General features: G+C 39.5%; 1 protein-coding gene across 1 annotated transcript in view; it reads right to left on the bottom strand.

The window, feature by feature from the left end:
- Nucleotides 1-26,851, bottom strand: part of LOC122803768 (1-phosphatidylinositol 4,5-bisphosphate phosphodiesterase beta-2-like) — an 805,974-nt gene that overhangs the window by 507,691 nt on the left and 271,432 nt on the right. Inside the window, exons 9-12 of the mRNA XM_044073456.1 lie at nucleotides 20,108-20,314; nucleotides 12,746-12,768; nucleotides 7,712-7,780; nucleotides 5,182-5,278 (exon numbers count right to left, since the gene is read on the bottom strand). Of these exons, the coding sequence (XP_043929391.1) occupies nucleotides 5,182-5,278; nucleotides 7,712-7,780; nucleotides 12,746-12,768; nucleotides 20,108-20,314 (396 nt within the window). The remainder of the gene's footprint in view (nucleotides 1-5,181; nucleotides 5,279-7,711; nucleotides 7,781-12,745; nucleotides 12,769-20,107; nucleotides 20,315-26,851) is intronic.

Raw genomic sequence — 26,851 nt, 5'->3', positions numbered from 1 at the left:
TACTGTTGATACTGTAACTGTTATTTTTAGTTGCATATTATTCATGTACAACCCATGTAACTGTTATTTTTAATTATATATTATTCATATACAACCCATGCAACTGTTATTTTTAATTATATATTATTCATATACAACCCATTTAACTGTTATTTTTAATTGCATATTATTCATCTATAACCCATGTAACTGTTATTTTTAATTGTATATTATTCATATACAACCTATGTAACTGTTATTTTTAATTGTATATTATTCATATACAACCCATGCAACTGTTATTTTTAATTATATATTATTCATATACAACCCATTTAACTGTTATTTTTAATTGCATATTATTCATCTATAACCCATGTAACTGTTATTTTTAATTGTATATTATTCATATACAACCTATGTAACTGTTATTTTTAATTGTATATTATTCATATACAACCCATGCAACTGTTATTTTTAATTATATATTATTCATATACAACCCATGCAACTGTTATTTTTAATTATATATTATTCATATACAACCCATGCAACTGTTATTTTTAATTGCATATTATTCATCTATAACCCATGTAACTGTTATTTTTAATTGTATATTATTCACATACAACCTATGTAACTGTTATTTTGAATTGTATATTATTCATATACAACCCATGCAACTGTTATTTTTAATTATATATTATTCATATACAACTTGTAACAGTTATTTTTAATTGTATATTATTCATATACAGCTCATGTAGCTGTTATTTTTAATTGTATATTATTCGTATACAATGCATGTAACTGTTATTTTTAATTGTATATTATTCATATACTACCCATGTAACTGTTATTTTTAATTGTATATTATTCATATACAACTGTAACAATTTTTAATTGTATATTATTCATATACAACTCATGTAACTGTTATTTTTAATTGTATATTATTCGTATACAATGCATGTAACTGTTATTTTTAATTGTATATTATTCATATACAATGCATGTAACTATTATTTTTAATTGAAACCGTAAATAATGTAAAATGATGTCAAGGTGTCTAAATAATGGAACTGCTGCTCATAGGTTCATAGGTTCATAGGTTGATACTAGGATATCTGCCCTAGGGCATTTATAAGCCTAGCCAGACTATGTTTGGCTTTCACCACCCTTTTAGATTAGTTGACTGTGCCTCTGTATAGTAGGTCACAGAAGGTTTCCCTTTTAAGGTTTGTTTACTGTACCTCTGTCAAGCAGCGACACAGAAAAGATCCCAGGGGTAAACTTACGATCTCCCATCCATTTGTCAAGATTTCTCTTGAAGAGAGTCAGTGAGGGGCTCTGCCTGACATGGATTGGGATTTTGTTCCAGAGTGAGGGGAGCCTCTGGGACATGAATCTGTCCTGAGGTTCAGGTACCTGCAGCTTATAGCTATAAGGGATTTAGATTTCCTGAGGTGAAGCATGTCCATTAATTCTGTGTTGGACATGGCTTTATATGTCAGACACAGATCGCCTCTGAGTAGGCGGTACACAACTGAGTAGAGCTGGAGTTTCTTTAGCCGAACTGCATAGGGCATCTGTTTGAGCCCTTTGATCCTCTTGGTGAGATACTTTTGGGGTCTTTCCAGTTGCTGAAGGTGTCGGGTAAGGTACATCCCAAACGGGGCATTGTACTCAATCATGGGCCTGATAAGTGATGAGTAGAGGGGCACAATGACCTCTCTTGATCTAGATGTGAACCCTTTCATGATAAGGTGGGCTATACAGAAGGTCTTTCTAACCACTTTGGCAATGTGATTGTCAAAGGAGAGATTGCTATCTACTTGGGTCCCCAAGTCCCTAATTGCTTCTTCCGTACTTAATGAATTACCACCTATGTGGTAATTTGTGGGCACTTTGTTTTTTCCAAAGGGGATGACTATGCACTTTTTGGCATTTAGCTTTAGGCCATGGCTCTGGCACCAGTTATCCGTCTCTGTGAGACTCTTTTGGAGGATGCTTGTGTCAGTCGGAGAGTTGATTATAGCACCCAGTTTGCAGTCATCTGCGAACTTGGTCAGCCATAGTCCACCCGTGTTAGCCTGTACCTCGGAGAAATATATACCGAACAAGAGAGGTCCCAGGACTGAGCCTTGTGGGACACCACTTGTAACTGGTTTAGAGTCTGACATGGCACCTGCTATTCTGACCATGTGGGTTCTATCCCTGAGCCAGTTTGCAACCCATCTTGTGACATAGGGGTTGATATTTAAGCTGGTGAGCTTATTTTTGATGCCTGAGTGGGGTATTGTGTCAAAGGCCTTTGCGAGGTCCAGGTAGACTGTGTGGACTACCTTCCCTTCATCTATGTCTTTGGTAACTGTTTCAAAGAAGTTGACCAGGTTCAAAAGGCAAGATCTGCCCTTAATGAAGCCGAACTGGGTAGGATCCAGGGTCTGGAGGTTCCCAATGTCTTTGTTTATGATTTCCATGATGATACGTTCCATAACTTTGCAGACCAGGCTAGTCAGGCTTATAGGGCGATAATTTCCAGGGTCTGTTTTAGCACCACCTTTGTGGAGTGAGACCACTGTTGCTGTACGCCATTCCTTGGGAACATATCCTGTAGTAAGGCTGAGATTGAACAGTGACTTTATATGAGGGTTTAGTTCTTCTTGGAGCTTGTGTAATACGCAGCCTGGGACACTGTCTGCTCCATTGATGCTGTGTTTTTAGCTTTGGAGAGGGCAGCTCTCACTTGTGCATCTATGATCACAGGAAGGCTACACTCTGTTGGGATAGACATTTGCTCTTTTGGGGGGAAGGGGGGAGAAGTTTGCACTGAACCTTTCTGCCAGGATGTTGGCAATGTCTGTGGGTTCAGTGAATTTTTTGTCATTTTGCACTAACTCAGAGCATATCTGGGAGTTGCCTCCCAGGTTTTTGACATAACTAAAGAAGGCCTTGTGATTATCTTTAGTGTCTTGTGCAATTTTTCTTTCAAAGCTGGCCTTAGAAGATTTTATGAGGGATCGTATTTTCTTGCTAGTACTGATCAGTGACGCCTTCCCTTTTTGGGATTTTGCTCTGTCATGTAGTAGCTTTCTCCTTCTGTTGTATAGCTTATTTATGGCTGGGGTCCACCAGACAGGTCTCCTGCCTTTGGAGGAGTGAGTCTTGGTTTTATTTGGGATAGCATGCTCCATGCATTCCTGTAGGTGTCCATAGAATGCTTTTGTAAAGGATTCTGCATTTTGGTCCGTATTGTCCACTGGCCCGGGGGCTTTGAAGGATTCCACCTCAGTTTTGAGAAGTGTGAAGTTTGCTTTTGAGAACTTCTTCACCGTGGTTTCCCTGACTAGGGGTGGGGATAGAATATGGATGTCCAGTGAGATTTGTTTATGGTCTGATCTTACCAATGAGGGGTATACCTCTTGTGTGGAACATAGAGACCCCATGTTGGTGATGACCAGATCCAGTATGTTTTCCCCTCTTGTGGGAGTGGTGACCAGTTGTTCCATAGCATTTGAGTTTATAAATTCTAGGAACCATTGGGCGAGGGTGTTTGGGCTTGAGTAGTTTTCCCAATCGATGTTTGGGTAGTTGAAGTCACCCAATATAACAGTGTTTGGAGAGACCTTCATATTCTCCAGTGTTCTCAGGAAAGCTGTGTGAGGTTCCTGTGTTTGGGAGGGTGGTCTGTAGCAGGCTACAAACTGAAAGGCAGTTTTGCCCACTGTTAGTTGCACATGGATGGTCTCTGAAGCTTCGTGCAGTGCCACTAGCCTGGAGGTGTGGGTATCTTTGATAAATATGGATACTCCCCCTCCTTTTGTGGTTCGGTCCGGGTTTTGGGGCCGTAAAGCATGGTATGAAGTATAGCCTGGTAGTGCTGGGGTGCTCTCGGGAGCCTTGAACCAGGTTTCTGTTACTGCACAGATATCGATATTCTCCTTACTGAGGAGAGTCTCGAGTGAGTGCATCTTGAGGTTTAGACTTCTGGCGTTGAGCAGCATTACCCATAGTTTTTTTTTTTCTTTGTGTTGTCTATGGGAGTGGGTTTGTCTTTTGAGCCTTGCCTAAAAAAGGCACTATGGGGGAGGCAAGAGCCTTAGCCAGTATTCGAAAACCCAGGGGTGAAAGGTGCAAGCTGTCCCTAGCGAAGCAACGTGGCTTGTCGAGCATGTCATCCCAGGCTGACAGACACTGGATCCCCTTTGAATGACACCAATACTTTAGCCACTTGTTAAAATTGATCATTTTGTCTTTATACTGTGGCAACGTTCTTGGTGAGGGTAAGATGCTACTCAAGGTCAGGGTCATACCGGTCTGGGCTACATGATCAAAGAGCTCTTGTACGTCTTTTTTCATGTAGTCCAGGGAGGTAAGTCTCAGGTCATTCACACCAGCATGGACAATGATGGAGTTATACTTGTACTTGCTTTGGAGTGACCCAAGTGCTTGTGTTATGTGGCGGATCCTGGCACCCGAAAGGCAGCTTACAGTGACCTTCTCCTTGTTCAGCCTGGTGAGTGGGATGTCAGTGTGTCTGACAATAGAGTCACCTATTACAAATGTATTAGGTGTGTTGTTTAGCCTTAAGGGCTGTGAATGTGTGGCACACTGACTTTGTGAGCTATGTGCTATGTGAATATTGTTTCGTGGTAGGTGTTGCTTGGATGTCTGCTTTGGAGGTCTCTGCTGCTTAGGCAGGTTTTTATTTAGAGCCTCCGAGTATGTTTTTGTGTGTTTATGTGTTTGGTTTGCTGATGCGATAGGTCTATGTGAGACTGGATTTGTGGTGTGTGTGGTTACCTTCTCCTCCTGACAGGCTGTGCCAGTACTGGGTTGAGAGAGTTTAGCCTTCATTTTGGCTATATAGTTGCATCTCTCACATATATTTGAGCTTGTTGGAATGAAACTGGCTGTAAAAGGCATAACAATGCAAATGATGTTCCTGGTGTATTTATAATAGCACTTTTCTCCTTGGGCCTTTGCTGAAAAAGGGTAGTGCTCATTTGGTCTTTCCTGGTTAATAAGTGACAACAAGTAAACATTTAACAAGTTTATGAGTGTATTGGATCTGTTATATTTGATCATTTCTATTGCCATTACAGAGTTTTGATTTCTTTTGCTACTTAAAGGATACAGGCTTACTGTCTAATATTTAAATGCCAGATACTGTAGAAAGGAATATTTTGGAATACTTACGTTTCGAGATTTCAAATGATATAAACTTCATGGGCTGGACATAGTTGACCAGACGGGACATCTCCTCATAAGCTATGACCTCTGATCCTGCTGTGCCCTTCAAATTAAAACATAATACAATTATTTTCTCCTCCAGTAAATGCATCGTAGTTTATTTTATTCATGGATTTATTTATGTTAACCATGTAGGATGATTGAGAGCCTTTTGACCCTGCCCTGGTCCTTAGGCACCTTTTATAGCAGATAACACAAGAAAAGAGCATTGAATGATGCAGCCAGATACTGCAGCACATGCAGCTAAAGCAATACATCAAATAACGTTTTGTAGCAAGAAATATGAGCACAGAAAATGTGAGAATCACCATATAAAATCAAAGTCACAATGTACAGCTACTTGACAGCAATAGTCACAAGATGGATGTAATAACATTTGTCTTGGGCTGTTTCACAGCTCAACTGAACTGAAATGTTTGTTGTAACAACCTTGCTGAAACTTATGTAAAGTATCTGACTTGCACTCAGATCTCTATCTGTCTTTGCCTCTTCCCTATGCTCCTCAATGTAAATTCGCCTGTTTCTTTTTCCTTACTGCTCTGCAGTTCTCTTTTATGACCACTTTATTTTCATCTCCTTTGCCTGTTAATGTTGCATTTGTAAAGAAAAGGGAATCATGAGTTGAATTTAAATCACTATTCCAGAAGCATATCATCTCCCGCCACAGTTGCCTAATGCCTTTCCCAGAAGTCCCGCAATAACCAAACAGAATTACAATGGTAAAACAACTTGATCTTCTATTCCCATATTCCCTTGAAATTAATTTGTTTACCATGGTTATAGGGCTCTTGTCTCTCCTTCCCCCATTGTTTAATCTATGTGTACCCAATTGAAATTGATTTTAGTCAGAGAAAGCCTGTGATAGATTGCTAATATTATACCGCCATCACAAACCCCTTATAAATCACAGCACTCAAGCTGCACTTCTTTTCCATTATACTGATGGAAATTCACACAAGACCACTGCAAAAACAGTGTTATGCTTTAATAACCTTCTTAATCTCCAGTAAGACTTTTCCATTTCCTTAGTTTCATCTGAAAACATTATTTCTCTGCAGTTTAAAATGTTAGGAGAATTATTCCATTATTTGATATCTATATCTTTATTACTTTTGTGCTCATGGTGATCTGTCTTCATGCACGTGCATGAGTGCTTCCCACTAATGGATGGCGCAGTGGGGTAGCGGAAACATTGTCACCTCACAGCAAGAGGTTCTCTAGTTCAATTCTCAGCTGGAGTGCCTTCTGTGTAGAGTCTGCATGTCCTCCCTGCATTTGTGTGGATTTCCTCCGGGTGCTCCGGTTTCCTCCCATGATACAAAGACCTGTGTCTGGAGTATTTCTCCCCAGGCCTCCACTGAAAATTGGCTTTGTTCCAAGTCGGACTTTCCTGATTAACAAATGCAAAATAAAAATAAATAAATAAAATAAAATAATGTGTCAGCTGTAGCAAGGTTCTTCTCCCACTCCTGTTCCCCAGCCACCTTTTGGGCTTTGCAGTTTACCACTACCACTCTCCTCCCCTCCCTACCCATAAACTCCCACCCCTTTAAAATCACAGAAGCCAACACACTCACTTACTCCTCCACTATGACATCTGCCTCCATCCTACTTCAGTCTACTCTACTACTCCTGCTGTACTACACCTGCTCTGTTACTCCTACTCTCCTACTCTATTACTCCTGCTCTGTTACTCCTACTTGCCTCCTCTATTAATCCTGCTCTACAACTCCTGCTCTGTTAGTCCTACTCTCCTACTCCTGCTCTGTTACTCTTACTCCTGCTCTGTTACTCCTACTCCTGCTCTGTTACTCCTACTCTCCTACTCTATTACTCCTGCTTACAAAAGTGTAATAAAGATGGTTAGAAAAACTGATGATATTCAGTCATCCCCATTGGTAGTATAGGTGGGTGTGCTGGTTTCTAAGTCACACTAAAAAACAGAAAAGAAAAAAGAGCTTTGCTATAGGATACAAAGACTAAATGTGCAATACAAGTCCACATTGGCTCCACACACATGACAAACACTACAAATCTTTATTCTGGAGTACCCTGAAAAGAGGTTGTAGAGAAGATGAATATGGTAATGCTTTGTAGACATCCCATTTATTTATCTATCTATTGTATTTTTTTAATATAAAAGTACACCATTGGTAATTCCCAACAGCACATCAGAAGTGCCCCCTTTCATAAAAAATAAATAAATTACTAGTCTGGAATTACAACAAAACTACATGAGGCCTTATGCAATTCGTAGAGCTTCACATTTTCTTTAAGTAGTTCCAGCTCTCAAAATTCCTTTAAAACAGTGACAAAGTGGGATAAGATAATGAGACTCATGCAGAAAACAACTATTCTTACAATCTTATACACTGTAGAAAACACAAAAAATGAAAAATAAATAAATGCAATATTAAGGAAATCAAGTCTGTAATGGAAGTATTATAAAACAGAGCAAAATATTTTGCATTCATACCTCATCAGAATTCTTTACTGACTCTTCATTAAGACCAGCATCATCTTCTTCTTCATTCTCTGCTTCCTCCTCTGCTATTCCAGTGTCACAAAAAGAAAATGGCCACAGATTACATGATGATCCAGAAACAAGGCCATGTTGGTGTTAATGGTGCTTACTATACAATCATATCACTGGGAAAACATTAAATGTTTTTATCAAAAATACTATCAACAAAACAGTGTAATCTAATAAATACTGATTCAACCCAACCAGCAGCAGACACTTTGCTTCACAACATCTGAAGTTCTTTAATTAACCATTGCACATGTGCCCTGTAATATTTCTGTTTGCATTTGATACTTATATGTGATGTACAGATCAAACAGCTATTGCTCCCTTAGAAGCAATTCAAGGTACGGGCTGCATTATGTAGATATTTGTGAGCTTGTTAGCAAATCAACTTCCGGATGTATAGTTAACCATCACAGCAAAAATACTGCACTGGAACTCATGAACTTTAACAAAATTACACAAAAGCATTTTGTAGGTGTCAAGTCCTCCAACACCCTCAGATCTTTAACTGTACTGATATAATTCAATTAGATTGTGAAATGCTGAGATAACTACATACAATGAAACATGGGAGTCAATTAATAAAACTGACTCTTCCAATTTTGTTTATCTGTGGTGTCAAATTCACCACGCATCCCGCAGTTTTTTTTTCTGTATTCCCAAACTTAGCTGTGATGGCATAGATGACATGAAAAATGTTTACATCTTCCCTAGCACATTTATATTTTGTAATTAAAAAATATTCTCATTTTATAGTGAGTTTGTCATCTGTAGTATTATCAGAACGAACAGTAACAGTGATAATTACAATGCAGGGTAAATATCTGTAAAAAATTACTTTCATTGCCAAGATAAGGGAGAAGCAAGGAACTTTTAAAGAGAAACTATCAAAAGTTGTTACATCTTTAAGTGCATGCAGACTGTGGTTGAGCACAGTTTAATGTATTAGTTAACAAGGTAAAGCATACTGAGACAAAATCACTTTCACATAAATAGAGCAACAAAATCAGGACAGGTAAAATACAAGATAACAGACAAAATGGCTACTATAGCAATAACCCACGCCTGGGTGTGGGTAATGCTAAATTTACCCACGGTTGGCGTGGTTTGGTCCCAGTGAAGCCCGAGGACCAAACAGCCAACCGTGGGTAAATTTAGCATTACCACACCCAGAATTGTTATTGCTATTATACCATGACATTATTTAAGAAAAGAAACTGTTACTTTTCTTAAATAATGGCATAGTATAATGCCTGTTTACTGCCCTTCCGCAGATGTCTGGCATCCGCGGCAGTTCTGATGTACTGCGCCTGCAGTACATCAGAGCTGTGCAAAAGCGGAGAAAGCAAGATCTCCGTTGCTTTTGAATGTCTCGCTATGTTAAATGAGTTTAACATAGCGAGACAGTTTTAAAATAAGCAACGGACATCTCAACTCATTTAACATAGCGAGACACTAAAAAAAGCAACGGAGATCTTGCTTTCTCCGTTGCTTTTTTTTTAAACACTGCCTCGCTATGTTAAATGGGTTTAACATAGCGAGACAGCTTTAAAATAAGCAACGGAGATCTCCGTTGCTTATTTTAAAGCTGTCTCGCTATGTTAAACCCATTTAACATAGCGAGACAGTGTTTAAAAAAAACGAGTTATACTAATGGAAAAAAGTCCGGGCGACCGGAACTTTTTCCATTAGTATAACTCGATTTACAACGGGCACGCTGGCCAATCAGCGTGCACGTTTTGGGGGGATCATGGTATAATACTTATCCTTTCATGCATTACCCAGAGAGGTAGCTGTGCATACGTTATACAAGTGTTAGGTGGATACAGTTATACACAGAGCGACATTCATCTACTACATACAAGGGATGAAGCTCTGACTACAAACCAGATGAGGCTCAGGCAGTGGGTGAGCCCACTGGGAATAAAGAAAGAGAGACAGATGATGAGCAAAGTCTGCCTGCACATTCCAGTGGGAAAATTTGCGGAAATATATTCTGGGACATGTACTCTGCATACGATCTCTAACTGAGCCTGGAGATAGAGGAATCTGCCAATCTACAAGGGAGGGCTAGTCCTTGGTAGTATTTTCCTTTACAGAAGTAGGTGACAAAGCCTTGAACTTCTAGAACCTGTGAGTTTGCTCAGGGAAAGGTAAGGCTTAGCTAAAATCACCCAGGGAAAGGTAAGGCTTAGCTAAAATCTTTTCAGATGGCTGCTTGAATGAGGACCACTCTGCACTTGTGATCTGCTCATGGGTCATGTCCTGATGGTCAACATGCATGGGAAAAAATATAGCTCAAAAATATTTATACACAGGATAAGCAAACAGTTATATTAGAATTAGTGTCTCTCTCAAAAGATTTCAGCTCAGTTGTGATTAATTCACCACAGAGTAATCATAAATGAATGAAACACCTGGGTTGTGAAAAACACTGTGAAAAGTAAAAAAAAAAAAAAAAAAAAACATTTCTGCAAGAGTCAGTCCTCCATGCACCTCTCACACCCCCACTACTTATATGAATACATAAGTATATATATATATATATATATATATATATATATATATGTGTGTGTGTGTCTGTGTGTGCATGTGTGTGTGCGTCCAACACACACACACACACACACACATATATATATATATATCTCTGCTGTATATGTATATTATATATATATATATATATATATATATATATATATATATACATATATGAATCTAGGATAGAATCCATTATCACTGAACAGACTTTACCGAAAGCACTTTCACCGAAAAAGTGCTTACAGTAAAGTATTTAAAAAAAACAAAAAAAAAAAAAAAAACAAACAACATTAAACCTACTTCTATGTAGGGGGGCACGCCCTGCACCCCCCACACCCCCCTACTTTAATATTCTTACTCCGAGGTCGCACTACAGTGGGGAAAAGGGAATTTTCCCTTATCTGCACTGTAGTACGACCAGCACAACGAGCATACTTATCCGAAAGTGCTGCTTCGGTGAACAGCACTTTTGGTTAAGTATGCTTAGTGATTTCTGCTTCGGTGGAAAGTGCATTCGTGGAGCTGTATGGATCTTATATATATATATATATATATATATATATATATATATATATATATATATATACATGTATCTACTTTTATTTACCTAAAGCCCAGAATGTCAAACGTTATTTTCACGAGACAAAAATAAAGAAAATGAAAATCCCGAACAGCGTAGTTTTCTCCAGGGCAAGAAAACACTTACCCAGAACTACACAAAACACACTGTATTATTTGAAACCCACTTAAGTGAGGGGCTATGCCCATCCCACCCCCAGATTTAGGGGCTGCGTTCCACACCCAACTATATATGCCAACTCAAGGATCACACTTGTTGTTGTGTCTTTCGGCTTTTCCCGGTTAGGGGTCGCCACAGCGGAACTCCGGTCCGCTAATGATTGGCAGTAGATTTGCCGGCCCTGACTCACAACCTTCAACGCATTCATGCATGTCTCCACACAGAAGACGTTCTAGCTGAGAATTGAACAGGACAATGTCTTACTGTGAAGCGACAACCTTACCGCAGCACCACCACCGCATTCAACTCCAGGATCACACTACAGTGGAGAAAAGGGCATATTTCCCCATGCTGGGAAAGTGTTTACTTTGCTGGGAAAACTACACTATTCAGGATTTTCATTTTTGGTAATTTCTTCTTACGAAAATAATGTTCGACATTATGGACTTTTGGTAAATGAAAGTAGACCAATATATATATATATATATATATATATATATATATATATATGTGTGTGTGTGTGTGTGTTTGTATATATATATATATATATATATATATATATATATATATATATATATATATATATATATATATATATGGGTTCCTATCAGAAGCCTGAAACACTATAAGCCTGAAAATCAAAATCCTGAAAACTATAGACTGAAAGTTCAAAATCCTGAAAGACCAAAATCCTGAAACTCAAAATCCTGAAAACACAAATAATGCTAATATGTCACTATAAAGACACTAATATCTACCAACTGACCCTGACCCTAACCCTAACCCTAAGGTCCGTCACTATCGCACACTCACCTGACCCGTGCCCTAACCTTAACTCACTTAAACCGCCCTTAACCCCAATATTTGTCACTATTGCATACATGCCTAACCTGCGCCCTAACCCTAACTCACTTAAACCGCCCCTAACCCTAACATAAAACCAACCACACACTTACCTGAACCCAACGCATGACCCAACACCACAGGGCTAACAATAGCAAAGCCACAATGACATCAGTATGTCCATTTTGTGTTTTCAGGATTTTGAGTTTCAGGATTTTGGTCTTTCAGGATTTTGAACTTTCAGTCTATAGTTTTCAGGATTTTGATTTTCAGGCTTATAGTGTTTCAGGCTCCTGATAGGGAACCATATATATATATATATATATATATATATATATATATATATATATATATATATATATATAGTCAATTACTAGTGTTTTGCAAACAAGTCTGATAAGTCCGGTTCTCAAATTTCAAGAGATAGTTGGTAAATGTACAGAAGTTAAAACATGTAAACAGTACAGCAGAGAGACTGATTCACAATTAAGCTCTGAGACCAGATTTATATTTACAGCTGCAGTCAAGGAGATATTATATACAGAGAGAACTGCTAATATGAAAAAAAGGCTCACTGGTAGCATTCATTTAAAATAATAGAAAGTCAAGCAACACACTAATGTAAGAGCTAAGGCTTAAGACTACTGACAAATTGTGTTTTTATTTGTATTTCTCAGAATATGGGGCAGTAGGCTATTCCAGAATAACATGATGGCTGTGCTGAATACATACTTATCACAATACCATCCCCTTCAACATTCTGGTTTAAAAGCTCGAGTTTGTACACCATGCAGTGGTGCTCAGCTGAAGTAAACTATTACCGGTACCAGAAGGTCTGCTCTTTTCCCCTTAGAACGTACTTGTTCTTTTACTTCTTGCACTTCAGTTAGCTTAATCGGCTAGCACTTTAAAAGGCTTTTATAGCATTTATTGTAGCACACTTAGGTGCTATCAGCATTAGCTGTTCCTATGCAGTAACAGCACCAGTACTTATTAGTTATGACCACCCCTCCTGTGATGACTGTAGTGCAATTTCCTGTGCTTTCTCCTGCTAGCCTGGTGCACTTGGCATTCTGAAACAGTGTGGCAACTGTCTAATGTACACAGACAACCCTCTCCTCTTACCTCTCAACACTCATACCTGTGAGAGATGCACTTATATCATCAAACTGGAAGCAGTGCATGCTCCAACCACGACCAGACTAGCTGGTCAAGAGGAGAAGGTCAACACCTGCAACTCACTACATAGAACACATAGCCTTCCAAAACACCAGCCATCACAACCCACACATAGAAACATAAACCATACACCCAACATCACGGAGGCTCTCAATAAAAATTTAGCCAAACAACAGAGACCCCAAGACAAAAACGCACTCGACCATCACAACACTAACCCCAGAACACATAGCTTACCACCACAGTGTGCCCCTCAACCCAAGCCCTTAAGGCAAAATACTTTGCCCAATGTACTAATCACAGGACACTCAATTGTGATGTCCCACTCACTCGGTAGAACAAGGAGAAGGTGACAGTCAGTTGTCCATCAGGTGCCAGGATCCACCACATAACACATGCACTCAGGTCACTCAACAAAAAGTACAAATATGACTCCGTCATTGGCCATGTGGGTGTGAATTACCTGAGATGTACCTCCCTGGACTACATGAAAGAGATGTGATGGAACTCTCGGATTATGTGGCCCAGACAAGTATGACCCTAGCCCTGAACGTCATCCAGAATGATACAACAGTATGAGCAGAAAATGGTTGACTTCAACAATTGACTAAGTTTCTGGTGTCATTCTAAGGGCATCCAGTACCTATCTGCCTGGGATGATGTGATCAATAGACCTCGATGCTTTGCCAGAGATAGCCTGCATCTGTCACCCCTGGGATTCCGGGTAGTGGCTATGGCTCTTGCCACCCCTATAGTGCCTTTTTAGGTAGTGTTTCAAAGACCAAAATTCCACCATAGCAGATATGAACAAATGCAATCTGAGGGTCATGTTGCTCAATGTTAAAAGTCTAAATCTCAAGATGCACTCACTCGAAGTTCTCCTCAAAATGGAGAATGTTGACATCTATGCTGTAACGGATACGTGGTTTAAAGAGGCAGAAAGCATCCTTGCACTCCCAGGCTACAACTCATTCCATACCTTTCAGCCCCAGAATACATCTGGAAGCTCCAAAGGTGGTGGTGTCTTCATATTCTTAAAGGATATGCACACGTCTAGACTGGTAGCCCAGCATAATGCATCTGAGTAAGACGGTGATACAAGTCATAGCCTGCTACAGAACCCCAAACATGCCACTAGACTCTAACGCCAAGTTCCTAAGCATCCTAGAATCTATCAAGGTCCAACCCAATACTCTCATACTGGATTACTTCAACTACCCTTCCATCAACTAGGAGAACTATTCAAGTACTAATGTACAGGTTGAACTCTTTCTGGAATTTATCATTTCCAATGCCCTGGACCAGCTCATTCTGACCCCCACTAGAGGAAGCAACATCCTTGACCTGGTTATCACCAACATGGGAGACCATTGCTCCACACCTATAGTCAATTCCTCCCTGGTTAAATTTGACCACAAACTGATCACTATGGATATCTCCATCTCACCTACACCCCCCCCAGGTGACCACCCCAAAAACTTCTCTAAAGCCGAGTTTGGGCTCCTAAAAACAGAGGTGGTTAACTTCTCGGCACCCATGCCAATGGGAAATAGCTGCATGACTGCTGAATCATACTTTAATGCCCTGTGCATACATGTACACAAATGCATGGACCTTGCCATACCAAATAGAACTAAGATGCTCTCCTCCAAAAGAAGGAAGCCAATCTGGTGGTCCCCAGCCATCAGTAAACTCTTCAACAAAAGGAAGAAACTGTTGCAGAAAAAAATAAAGCCACAAGACTGGAATATCTCCCTTATCAGTCTCGACAAAAAGCTGAGATCCCTTATCAAATCCTCTAAACACAGTTATGAAGGCAGAATTGCAACTGACACCAAAAACAACCACAAAGCCTTATATAGCTATATCAAAAACCTCAAAGGCAATACCCAGATTTGTTCTGAGTTATTGCACAATGGCACCTCCTATACTGAGCCAACAGATAAGCCAACATACTGATGACAGATTCAGTGCCAACATTGCCCCCCTCTCCCCCCAAGGGCCCTATCACAATACCAGAAGAAAGCCCGGTACCCACCATTTCTGAGGCACAGGTAAAAGCTGCATTGTCCAAATCCAAGAATACAGTGTCCATGGGACCTGATAATATCCCTGGCTGTATCCTACATGAGCTACGGAATGAACTGGAACCACATCTGTGTGCCCTATTCAGTCACAGCCTTACCTCAGGCTATGTCCTTAATGAATGGTGCATGGCTACAGTCATCCCACTCCATAAAGGGGGAGCGACTACAGACCCTGGGAACCTGATGAGTCTGGTTTGCAAAGCTATGGAGCACATCTTCATGGACCTGCTTAACAAAGATATAGGCACTCTCCAAACTCTTGACTGCATACAGTTTGGCTTTGTCAAGGGAAGATCCTGCCTGCTGAAGCTGGTTGACTTCTTTGAGGCAGTCACTGACGCTGTGGATGAGGGTAAGGCAGTGCATACAGCCTACCTTGACATGGACAAGGCCTTTGATACCATTCCCCACTCAAGAATCATTGATAAACTTACCAAAATAGTCATCAATCCTTACATCACTAGGTGGGTTGCAAATTGGCTGACATCCCCTTTGGAAAAAACTCAGTTCCCATGAATTACCACATTGATGGGAGCCCACTGAACACTGAAGGGGCCATAAGAGATCTGGGCACCCAGGTCAACAGCCACCTCGCCTTCAATCACCACATTGCTACTGTAGTCAGAAAGTCCTTCTACGTAGCAGATCTTATAACCAAAGATTTTGCATCCAGGAAGATAGAGGTCATCACCTCTATCTACTCATCGCTCATTAGACCAATCATCGAATATAACTCCCAATTTGACATGTACCGGACCAGACACCTACAACAACTTGAGAGGCCACAAAAGAACCTCACAAAAAGGATCCTAGGCCTTAGAAACTTGTCCTACATGGACAGACTCAAGAAACTTCAACTGTTCTCAGTCTCTTATTGTCTACTACGAGGTGATCTCTGCTTGACATACAAAGCCATGGCTGACCCAGCCCTACTTGAAATGCTACACCTAAAGAAATCCCAATCCCCCCACACCACATGCTCCAGAGATCACAAACTCATTACCACAATTAACAGAACATGCTGGAGGGACAGGAACTGCCCATATTCCGGAATAAGCTTCACATTCATGTCAAGCAGAGCACCATGCTGGCCCTCTTTAAGAGAAATCCTGACGACCGGATGGGTAACAGAAAGTTCACTCCAGAGATCATTCCAGTTGCCCTACTGGATAGGGGTACTGTGAACTACCATCGGGTGGCACGGTACCTGGGCAATTTTGTTGGGCTAGGCTTGTAAAGGCTCCAGGGCCATTAGCCTAGTACACACCTAATACATACCTATGAACCTATGAACAACTGTCAGCTTCAGAAGTTTTTAGATGATCAGGGCTTGCCAACAGTCAGGTATATACTAATCTTATCAGCAAGATACTTACATAATATCATATAACAACTGATGGCCAGTACCGAGGTGAAAATTCAAAGGATTATTGTAGTGCAGATCAGATTCTGTGAGCGAATGCAGCAAAATCATGGATTCTCATTGGGAAACTATAGAAAACCTGGCTATTTTATGATGGAAGGTATTTGATGATACAAATGTGAGTATGTAAGGATTAATTAGTAGTTTAGAAACATAGCAACAGTACAGGCAGTAGTTCTGCTCATGTTAGACTGGTATCTGACTTAGTGCTGTGCTATGGGGGGGGGGTCAAGGAGGATTTAGAAGACAGGGAGCAAATCCCAAGAGTGGAGAAGCTACAAGAATGGGTCAGGGATGGGATACTTAGAGCTATGGTCAATAATGTGAGGAAGAGACAAAAATGGAAAAAGATGAAGGACAGTCTGTTTGCAAAGGAATATAAGACTAGTCATAAGGACAAAGGATAGGATCTGCTGGAACTGAAAAGGATAGAGTGGTGATGTGGAGGAGGCAAGGCAAAGGGACATTAGGAAAAGGCAGCAAAGATGGTAAGGTCAGCAAATGTTAATACTGAAAGGGAGTTAGGAGAATGGATCAACAAGAGAAGTCAAGGTCATTTGTATGTACAAAACCGAAAAAAAGGAAGGAAACAACAAAACTATTCAGATTGAGCAAAGATGGGAGGGAAATTATAGAAGACTGGAGAAAATCAGGTGCAGTAAATAAACACCATGGTTCAGTCTTCCATGCTGCCATGCTAGGATGGAGGGAGGGCAGGTAGAATGGGGGTTACATTGGACACAGAAAGAATAAAAAAGGAGACTGGCACATCCTAGGGAGGATAAAGCACAGAGATTATATGATCCACCTCCTACACTCTATAGAAATATATTCAGACTATCAGCAGATCACCAACATCAACTGGCTGGCCAATGCAGAAGTGCTAGAGGACTGGAGTATACAATTTTAAGAGGGGGGGGGGGGCAAAAACAATCTGGGAAACATGAGGCCTGCTAGCTTAATAATAACTCACTATGAATGCCACCTTGCGTCTCCCCTGAAAAGAGGGCACTGACCTAGTGGGGCTAACTTGGTCAACAGAGAATGAGCAAATAAATAAATAAATAAACAAACCAATAAACAAATAAATAAAATAATGGTAGGAAAAATCATTGAAAAATGTTGAGGGGAAATCTTGCAGCTTTCAGATGACAACAATCTTCAGGAAAACAACTAAGATAAGTTCAGAGGAAGGAGTTGTTAGTCAGACCTGACCCAGTTTACCAGGCCAGAACCAATAGATGGTGTCTGCAAACACTTCAGCATAGCCTCTGACTTGATTCCACACAGAAGACTGAAAGAAAAAACTGGAGGGGGTGTAGCTTAAGATTAAGACTGAAGAACTGTATAACTGCATTATTGAATGGTAGCACAGAGAGGGCTGTTCTGACTGGGCAAGTTCAGAAACTGAGGAAGTGACCAGAGCAGTAGTGCAGAGGTATGTCCTAGATCCGGTACCCTGCAATGTGTGTCTCCAAGATTTTGACCTACATAAAGCAACATAAACAATCCCAAATCTACCCAGCACTTTTATAGTTCTATTACAATGTAATAAGTCTATGAAGGGACCCTCAGAAATAAACCTACACATCCAGCAGTTCAAACATTTATAAGTACCACAGACCTTATTACGACAAGGTGTTATAATTTTCGTCCCTGAAAATTCTAACAGTTATTTAATGTTTCAATTTTTCTTTTCTACAAACTGGGGTCTAGCCCTCATTACTTTTGCCAGGTCCTCATGTCCTAGCAAAACTTACCAATTGTTTTTGACAACATTTTTAATGGTCATGGAATCCACCATCATGTCCAAACAAAACCTTGAAGCAAAATGAGAGTTAAAAGATTCATCTCTTGCTTCATTGGTATTCTGTTTACTAGTGAAACCATGTATAATAATGGGTGGAAATGTATTGGTTCTAAAACTAATAATTTTATCCGCTGTATTATTAAGTAAGTCCAAGCTATAATCTCTTTCCAAGAATAACTTCTTGATGAATTCTATTTCATTCAGAAAATCTTGGTCATCACTGACCATCCTGGAGGTTGATGTATTGGCCACATGGAATGTTCTTTTTAATATACATAGGATGCCCACTTTGATAGTGGACATAGCTATTACTAAAAGTTTCTTTTCTGTGAATTCCAGATATAAATTTGGCACCATCCCACTCTAAATCTATGTCCAAAAAATTTGCACAAAGATCAAATTTTCCAGTTGTAAATTCCAGAAAAGTACAACTATTATTAATTTCTAGCATAAAATTGTTCAAATCAAAACCAACTTCTAAAACAACAAAAAAATCCACAAAACGGCAGTACATCAAAATCTTGTCATACATAGAAATGTGTGGTAAAAAGTCTTTCTCCCACCATCCTAAAACTAAGTTAGCAAAGGAAGGGGCTACTGTCACCCTCATTGCTACACCCTTCTTTTGTTTGTAAACCTTAGTGCTAAAAATAAAATAATTATTCACTAACACTATATCCATTAAAGTTCTAGATAGATATACTCGATGTGTGTCGTAGTGCCCATATTTTTGTAAAAAATGACGTAAAAATTCTAACCCTTCTTCTACAGGAATTGATGTATAAAAGGAAGAAATATCCACTGTAATCATGGTAAAAGAAGGAGTATTGTAAGAAATTTCTGTTCTCACATGAAATTCTCTAATTTCGTTAAGAAAATCCCATGAGTCACTAATATACAATTCCAGTTTCTTAACCAATTGGTTAAAAACATAATCAAGAAACAGAGAAATATTTTCTGTACTACATCTAGGCACAGAAACTATCGGTCTAAAGGGGGGATTCTGAAAGTTTTTATGTAATTTAGGGATACCGAACAGTACACCTATTTTTGGTTCATCAATATGCCAAAAATTTAACAATTCCAGATTAATATCAGCATTCATTAATAATTCATATAAGTTGTCATATACATTCCTATGACTTTTCAACACATCACATTTTCTAACCTCTGTGTATTCTAATTCATTACTGAGCATTTGTTCAATTGCATTAACATAATTCTCATGTCATTATGACAATCCCCTTTTGCCTGCCTTCATATATCTGTTTGAAACTTTAAATCATTTAGTGCTCTAATTCCACTCAGACTTAAATTAAAAAAACATAGTTTTAGATTTATTCTTACATCATTGCCTTATTTTTCTTCACAACTTCTTTCAAATACCTTGATAGTATGATGTAGAACTGGGTTATACAAGGAAGGTTTACAGAACTTAATCTTAGAACTAATGCCATTCAAAATAAAACTTCAGCTTCCTAACATACTTTTTAGTCAACAATAGTTCTAGTTTCATTATCACATTGACTAGGAGCAAAGTTCAAGCCTAAGTTTAAAGTTTTGTAACGAACACCTTGCAAACAAACATTAGACAAATTATAAATATTTCCGAAAGACACTGTGCTTTTTTTTTATGTTTTCTCTCAGCGCTTCCTGTTGCAGCTTCTCCCTCGACTCCTGGTGTTGTAACTCCAGCTCCTCTACCTCAAAAAATTACTGTTACCTGAACGAGTGGTCAATCTATCAAATTCTTGTACAGGACCAGCATTATTGTTAACCAAACCTGGCAAGTCTTTAAACTCTTGAGCATTAGTATGCTCAGAATTTCCTGGGCCTCCATTACTCTCTGCATGAGCTCTGTCACATGACACTGCAGCCTCATTTATGCTTTCAGTGGTTCGTGAATTTAAAGAAACAGTCTGATCACCACCTGATGTGTTAGAACTATGCACATTATGCATGTTAGACATCTGTAAGAACCCAGAACAACACTAGTGCTTTATTCAAACACATCAATAAAAACCCTGGACATGACTTTAGATTTTGTGTCATTTTGTGTCATTGAAAAAGTCCCACAGAACCCTAGGGGTGGACCATGAGAAGATTATATTGATTTTAGAGAATTGTTTTGGCAGATTAAATTAGACACCACTACCTTCCCTGGCTTGAACGATGCAACAAATTTAACTAGCCTACTTAAATTGCGAGCACATGAAATTTAAAGTGGTTCAATTTTTAATATATTAATTTCCTATTTTATTACCTACTGCTAATTTTAGATCAAGTTATTTTTAGGGTGTAGAGTTGTTTGTGTTTATATACTATGTTGTTTTTTATGGCTATGGCATTTTTTATTGCACTTGGCACTTTAAGCATATAGAACTATTTACTTGATTGTTTAATTGAATCAGGTGATGCTTTTATGCTATAAATTAAACATGTTTTTGTTTTATTTCAGTTCTGATGAAGTCAGCCTGTGGTTGCTGACTAAAGCACTTAACTGTTGTGGTTTCCCGAATAAAAGTTTTGAGTACAGGACTTTCAGAGGTTTTCTGGATTTCTGTCAAGTTTTTTTTTGGTTCTTGGGATTGTAGTTTCTTGCTGATACTGATCAGGGATGCCTTTCCTTTTTGGGATTTTACTCTTTTCTGTACTAGTTTCCTCCTTCTATTGTATACCTTGTTTATGGCAGGGGTCCACCAGACTGGTTTCCTTTTCTTGGAGGAGTGAGTCTTGGTTTTGCATGGGATAGCACGATCCATGCATTCTTGCAGGTGCTCACAGAATGCCTTTGTAAAGGATTCAGCAGCTTGGACAGTGTTGTCCTTTAGCATGGGGGCTGTGAACCATTCCACCTCAGTCTTAAGTAATGTGAAGTTTGCTTTTGAAAAGTTTTTCATGGCGGTTTCCTTGATTGAGGGTGGGGGCGAAATGTGGATATCCAGAGTGATTAGTCTATGGTCTGATCTAACCAGCGATGGGTTGACCTCCGATGTGGAACACCGATCGCCCATGTTGGTGATGACCAGGTCCAATATGTTGTCACCTCTGGTGGGGGTGTTGACCAGTAGATCCAGGGTGTTTGAGTTTATAAGTTCTAGGAAGCAATGGGCAAGGGAGTTAGTACTTGAGTAGTTCTCCCAGTTAATGTTTGGGTAATTGAAATCACCCAATATTAGGGTGTTTGGTAGGACCATTATATTTTCCAGTGTCTCTAGAAATACAGAATGGGGTCCTGGGTCATGGTGGGTGATCTGTAGCAAGCTACAATTTGAATTGCAGTTTTTCCCATTGTTAGTTGCACATGGATGATCTCTGAGGCATCGTGCTGCACCACTAACCTGGAGGTGTGCGTATCCTTGTTGAATATGATTACACCCCCGCCTTTTGTGTTTCAGTCTGGGTTCTGTGTCCGAAAGGTATGATATGAGTTATAGCCTGGTAGTGCTGGGGTGCTCTCTGGAGCCTTAAACCAGGTTTCTGTTACTGCACAGATATCGGTGTTCTTCATACTGAGGAGTGCCTCGAGTGCATGCATTTTGAGGTTTAGACTTCTTGTGTTGAGTAGCATTACCCTCAGTTTTTGGTTACTTGTGCTATTTACGGTGGTTGCTTTGTGTTTTGAGCCTTGCCTAAAAAAGGCACTATGGGGGGGTTGCAAAAGCCTTGGCCAATACTCAAAAGCCTAAAGGTGACAGGTGCAAGCCATCTCTTGTGAAGCAACGTGGCATGCCATCCCAGGTGGACAGATACTTGATCCCCCTTGAATGACACCAGAAACTTAGTCAATTGTTGAAATTGATAATTTTTTTCTTTATACTGTGGCATCATTCTTGGTGAGGCAGGGATGCTACTCAGGGTCAGGGTTATACTGGCCTGGGCTACATGATCAGAGAGCTCTTCCATGTCTCTTTTCATGTAGTCCAGGGAGGTATGTCTCAGGTCATTCACACCAACATGGACAATGACAGAGTCATATTTGTACTTGTTCTGGAGCGACCTGAGTGCTTCTGTTATGTGGTGGATCTGGCAGCCGACTGGCAGCTAACCGTAACCTTCTCCTTGTCCAGCCTAGTTAGTGGGACATCAGTGTGCCTGACTATAGAGTCACCTATTACTAGTGTGTTAGGCATCTTATTTTGCCTTAAGGGCTGTGATTGCATGGCACACAGATTATGTCAAGTATGTGTTTCATGGGTTGTGATGGGGTGTGGGGGTTGCTTGGATGTCTGCTTTGGAGGTCTCTGTTGCTTTTGCAGATTTTTATTTAGAGCCTCCTAGTATGTTTTCGTGTATTTATGTGTGTTATTTGCCAGTGTTAGTTTAATAAGTCTATGTGAGACTGGTGGTGTGTTGCAAGTATTTCCCTTCTCCTCTTGACTGTCAGTTCCAGTCTTGGGTTGAGAGAGCTTTGCCTCCAGTTTGTCTGTATAATTGCATCTCTCGCATATATTAGTGTTTGGTGGTAGGAGGAGAGGGTTGTCTGTGTACATGAGGCAGTTGTAACATTGCCTCAAAATGCCCAGATTCACCAGTAGGAATGGAGAGTACCCCTGAAACTGTACTTTGGACATGCCTGAATAGATAAAGTGAGCTGTTTTACTGATTGGCTGGTAGGGAAGAATAGAGGGCCTTGTCATTCTGAACAGTATAGGGGGGGTCTAGTGCTAGGGTTAATTAGTACTTGCTATGAGTTTTGAGCAAGTGCTGGGCTGTGAAATGAATGGTTTGAGTGCTTAAGTTGAAAGTTTGTCTAGTTCCAAGGGAAAAATTAAAGAGTAGACTTCGTGGAGCCTGGAATAGTTTAACCCTAGCTAACTGGTGCTGCCTGACGCGCAACATCGTGCAAATGTCTTTTTTATAGCAGGGAAATGAAAGAGATAGAAATTAGCCCAAAATGGGCAATAAACTACTAACCTCTGGGCTGAAACCACTCCTCCAGGTACAGATAGGCTGCTCAAAGCTGCCCTCTCTCACAGGTGAACAGAGAAACTTCCTTCTATCCAAGTAAGATATGGGCAACACAGAAACTTGTAACACAGCCCTAAATTCAGCAATAACCTGAAAAATGGACTATATACTAGTTCAGAAATGTGGGAAACAAGTATATTTTTGTTTGTTTTTTTTTCAGAAAATAAAGCAGATACAATCAAAAAACCTTTAAATGCACAGAAATGGCTATCACACTTTAATGTGTAGCCTACAACAGTTAATCAGATTATTTAAACACAAAAATGACTTAGTTCAAGTGCAGGAGGCAAATAAGTACAATATGTAGCAGAAACAAGCTTTTTAAATCACAGAAATGCTAAAAAAAAAATTGGTGTTTTAGGCGGAATTAGTTAAAGACAGCAAGAACATGCAGAAAAATGATACTTAATCACTCCAAAGTCTCCTTTTTGTCTCTCTGCTGCTGTAGAACTCTGCAGGACTCCTGGCAAGCAGGTGCTGAGCTGAATACAAGCACAAAAAAACATGCAAATGCGGTTTTTATAGCAGGGAAATAAAAGAGATAGAAATTAGCCCAAAATGGCCAATAAACTACCAACTCCTGGGCTACAGCAAACAAGGCGCACAAATTTCAGAAATAAATAGTTCAAATAAGCAGGCACAATAGGCCTTTAACCAGAAATTCCCAGCTCAGAAGGGCAGAATCTAGCCTCTCTTCCCACAAGAGTGCAGACCACAAACCTTCTTAATGTAAAATAACTGGCCTGAAGCCCAAGTGCATAAACCAGAACTAATGCACTTTTAGAATAACAGATACTGAGCCTTCAATCAGCAATTCCCAACTTAGAAGGATGTAAGCTACCTGTCCTGCCAAAACAATGCATTCCACAAACCTTCTTAATGTAAAACAGCTGGTCTGAAGCCCAAGTGCTTAAACCAAAAGGCTTAGAATAACAGTTACAATCAGGCTACTACCAAGCTGTAATAACTGCAGCAGAATAATATAATTGTGTACTTTTAAGAAGAAGCACAAGCAAAATAAGGTAATGAAGTGGAAAGAAACACAATTACAGTAAAATCAGATGAATAAAGTGCAATTTTTTATAACAATAGAAAACGAGCACTGATTTAAACAAATTATCCAATTAACCAGTAAAAAAACTCAAAACTGAGCCCTGTTCCAGCAGTCTTCAATCAGAAAACTTCTAACTGCACATTCCTGCCCCTAGGGTGCAGGGGAATCTTCTCCAAAAAGATGGCCTGGATTACTGCTCAAGTTATACAAACAAAGCTAGATTCAGCAGGCCTAAATCTAGTCTACGCTACAGCAGACAAGGCACAGCAATATCAGAAAATCAGTTCAAATAAGCAGGCACAGTAAGCCTTTAACCAGAAATTCCCAGCTCAGAAGGGCAGAATCTAGCCTCTCCTCCCACAAGAGTGCAGACCACAAACCTTCTTAACATAAAATAACTGGCCTGGAGCCCAAGTGCTTAAACCAGAACTAATACACTTTTAGAATAACAGACACAGAGCCTTCAGTCAGCAATTCCCAACTTAGAAGGATGCAAGCTACCTGTCCTGCCACAACAGTGGAGACCACAAACCTTCTTAATGTAAAACAACTGGGCTGAAGCCCAAGTGCTTTAACCAAAAGACTTAGAATAATAATTACAATTTAATCATGCTACTACCAAGCAGAATAAATGCAGCAGATTAAACACAATTGAATAATTTTAAGAAGAGGCAAAAACAAAATAAGGTAATAAAGTAGGAAGAAACATAAATACAGTAAAAGCAAAGTGCAATTTGTTTTTTTTTTATTTATTTTTTATATATATATATAACAACAGAAAACGAGCAAACTGATTTAAACAAATTACCCAATTAACCAGTGAAAAGCCTCAGAACTAAGCCCTGTTCCAGCAGTCTTCAATCAGACAAGTTCAGGGCCTAAGTGGGTATGCCTACTTGGATGTTCTCTGTATTAGGCAGGATGAGCTAATGAGACTAGACTAGGATAGAGCTGGGATAGAGCTGAACAGATGGGAATGGTAGGAGTGTCTGAAATCAAAATGTGATCTCACTGTACTCAGCTGAGTGAGCAAATGAGATAGGCCCAGGAGGAAGTGTTCAAACACAAATTTACAGGAGGGGCAGTCAGTTCCAAAGCCACCAAGATTAATACCTCAACAAGAATAGGGAGGGTGAGTGGGAAACCTAACTGCAGAGAGAGAGCTCACAATTTTCAGTGAAACAAATAAAAAAGCAGATAAATGCAGTACTATTTTTCACACAATATTCAATGAAACAATAAAACAGAAAAAATAAAATGCAGTATTATCATTTTTTAATGTAGCATAGGCAATTTATTCTTCAAGGGCAACAGGCACTTTATTTGTAGATGAAACAATGAAATATAAAGTTGTTTGCTAGCAGCAACCTCTTCATTAGTTACAGATCCCTTTAATGTGGAATTATTTAGATGACTTACTTCTGCAGATATTTTGCACATTTACTGATATTGGTAGATTGTAATGACAGAAGTTTAAGTGGACTTTTATGGTTGAAATTTTCTGAAATGGGTAGTTTTGTCATTATTGGTTCATACATTTTGTTTCATTCAATAGAAGACTGTTCCAAACTAAAAATTTTAAAACACATTCTAACAAGTGGTGCTGTATTATACAAGGAATATAATTTAATACAATCAGGTTAATACAATCAGGAAGGTGAATCAAAGAATGTATACATGTATGCTTGCTCATAGGATGCAGGAGATCAGAATAGGGGAAGAGACCAGTCACCAATGGTGTCCCCCAAGGTTCGGTGCTGAGAGTTTTTCTGTTTGGCATATACATCTCAAAAGTAAAAGGAAATAACAAAAGGCTTTGCCTGACTAAGTTTGAAATGACTGCAAGCTAGGAGCAGTTACTGAACCCCCAAATGACTTAAACACCATGCAGGAAGGTTTGTCCCAAACAATAACTGGTGCCAGAATCATAAATTGAAACTAAACTCCAAGAAATACATTATCATATCCTTTGGGAAGTCATCTACTCCAGGGAACTGCCAAATTGACAATACTCCCTGAGAACTGACCTAGTTGTTTGGCATTTGGGAACTTGTGTGTACCGTGACCTAACTTTTTACCAATATGTGCCCAGAGTCAAAAGAAAGTCTGTCTATATTGCGCAGCTTATAAACAAATTGGTTGTGACTAGATCTACAGATGTTGTTGTCCCCCTTTACAAAGCCCTCATTAGGTCAATCATTTTGTATAATGCCCACTTTGGCATGTATCTGTCCAGACCCATGCAACAATTGTAATACCCACAGAGATACCTTACTAAAAGGATACAAGTCCTAAACAGTAGGTTGTATGGACCACCTCAAAGATTTATCACTATACTCAGTATCCTACAGAGTGCTTAGAGGTGACGTGTCTGGCAAACAAGGCATCTTCTGACCTAGTACAGATAGACCTATTGAATCTAAGGGTCTATATTACAAGACC

The sequence above is a fragment of the Protopterus annectens genome, chromosome 6.part0 (assembly GCF_019279795.1).
Source record: "Protopterus annectens isolate FY-2018-M chromosome 6.part0, PAN1.0, whole genome shotgun sequence".
NCBI classification, from domain to species: Eukaryota; Metazoa; Chordata; order Ceratodontiformes; family Protopteridae; genus Protopterus; species Protopterus annectens.
Note: the sequence above shows the minus strand (reverse complement) of the source record. Positions and strands in the feature narration are given on the sequence as shown.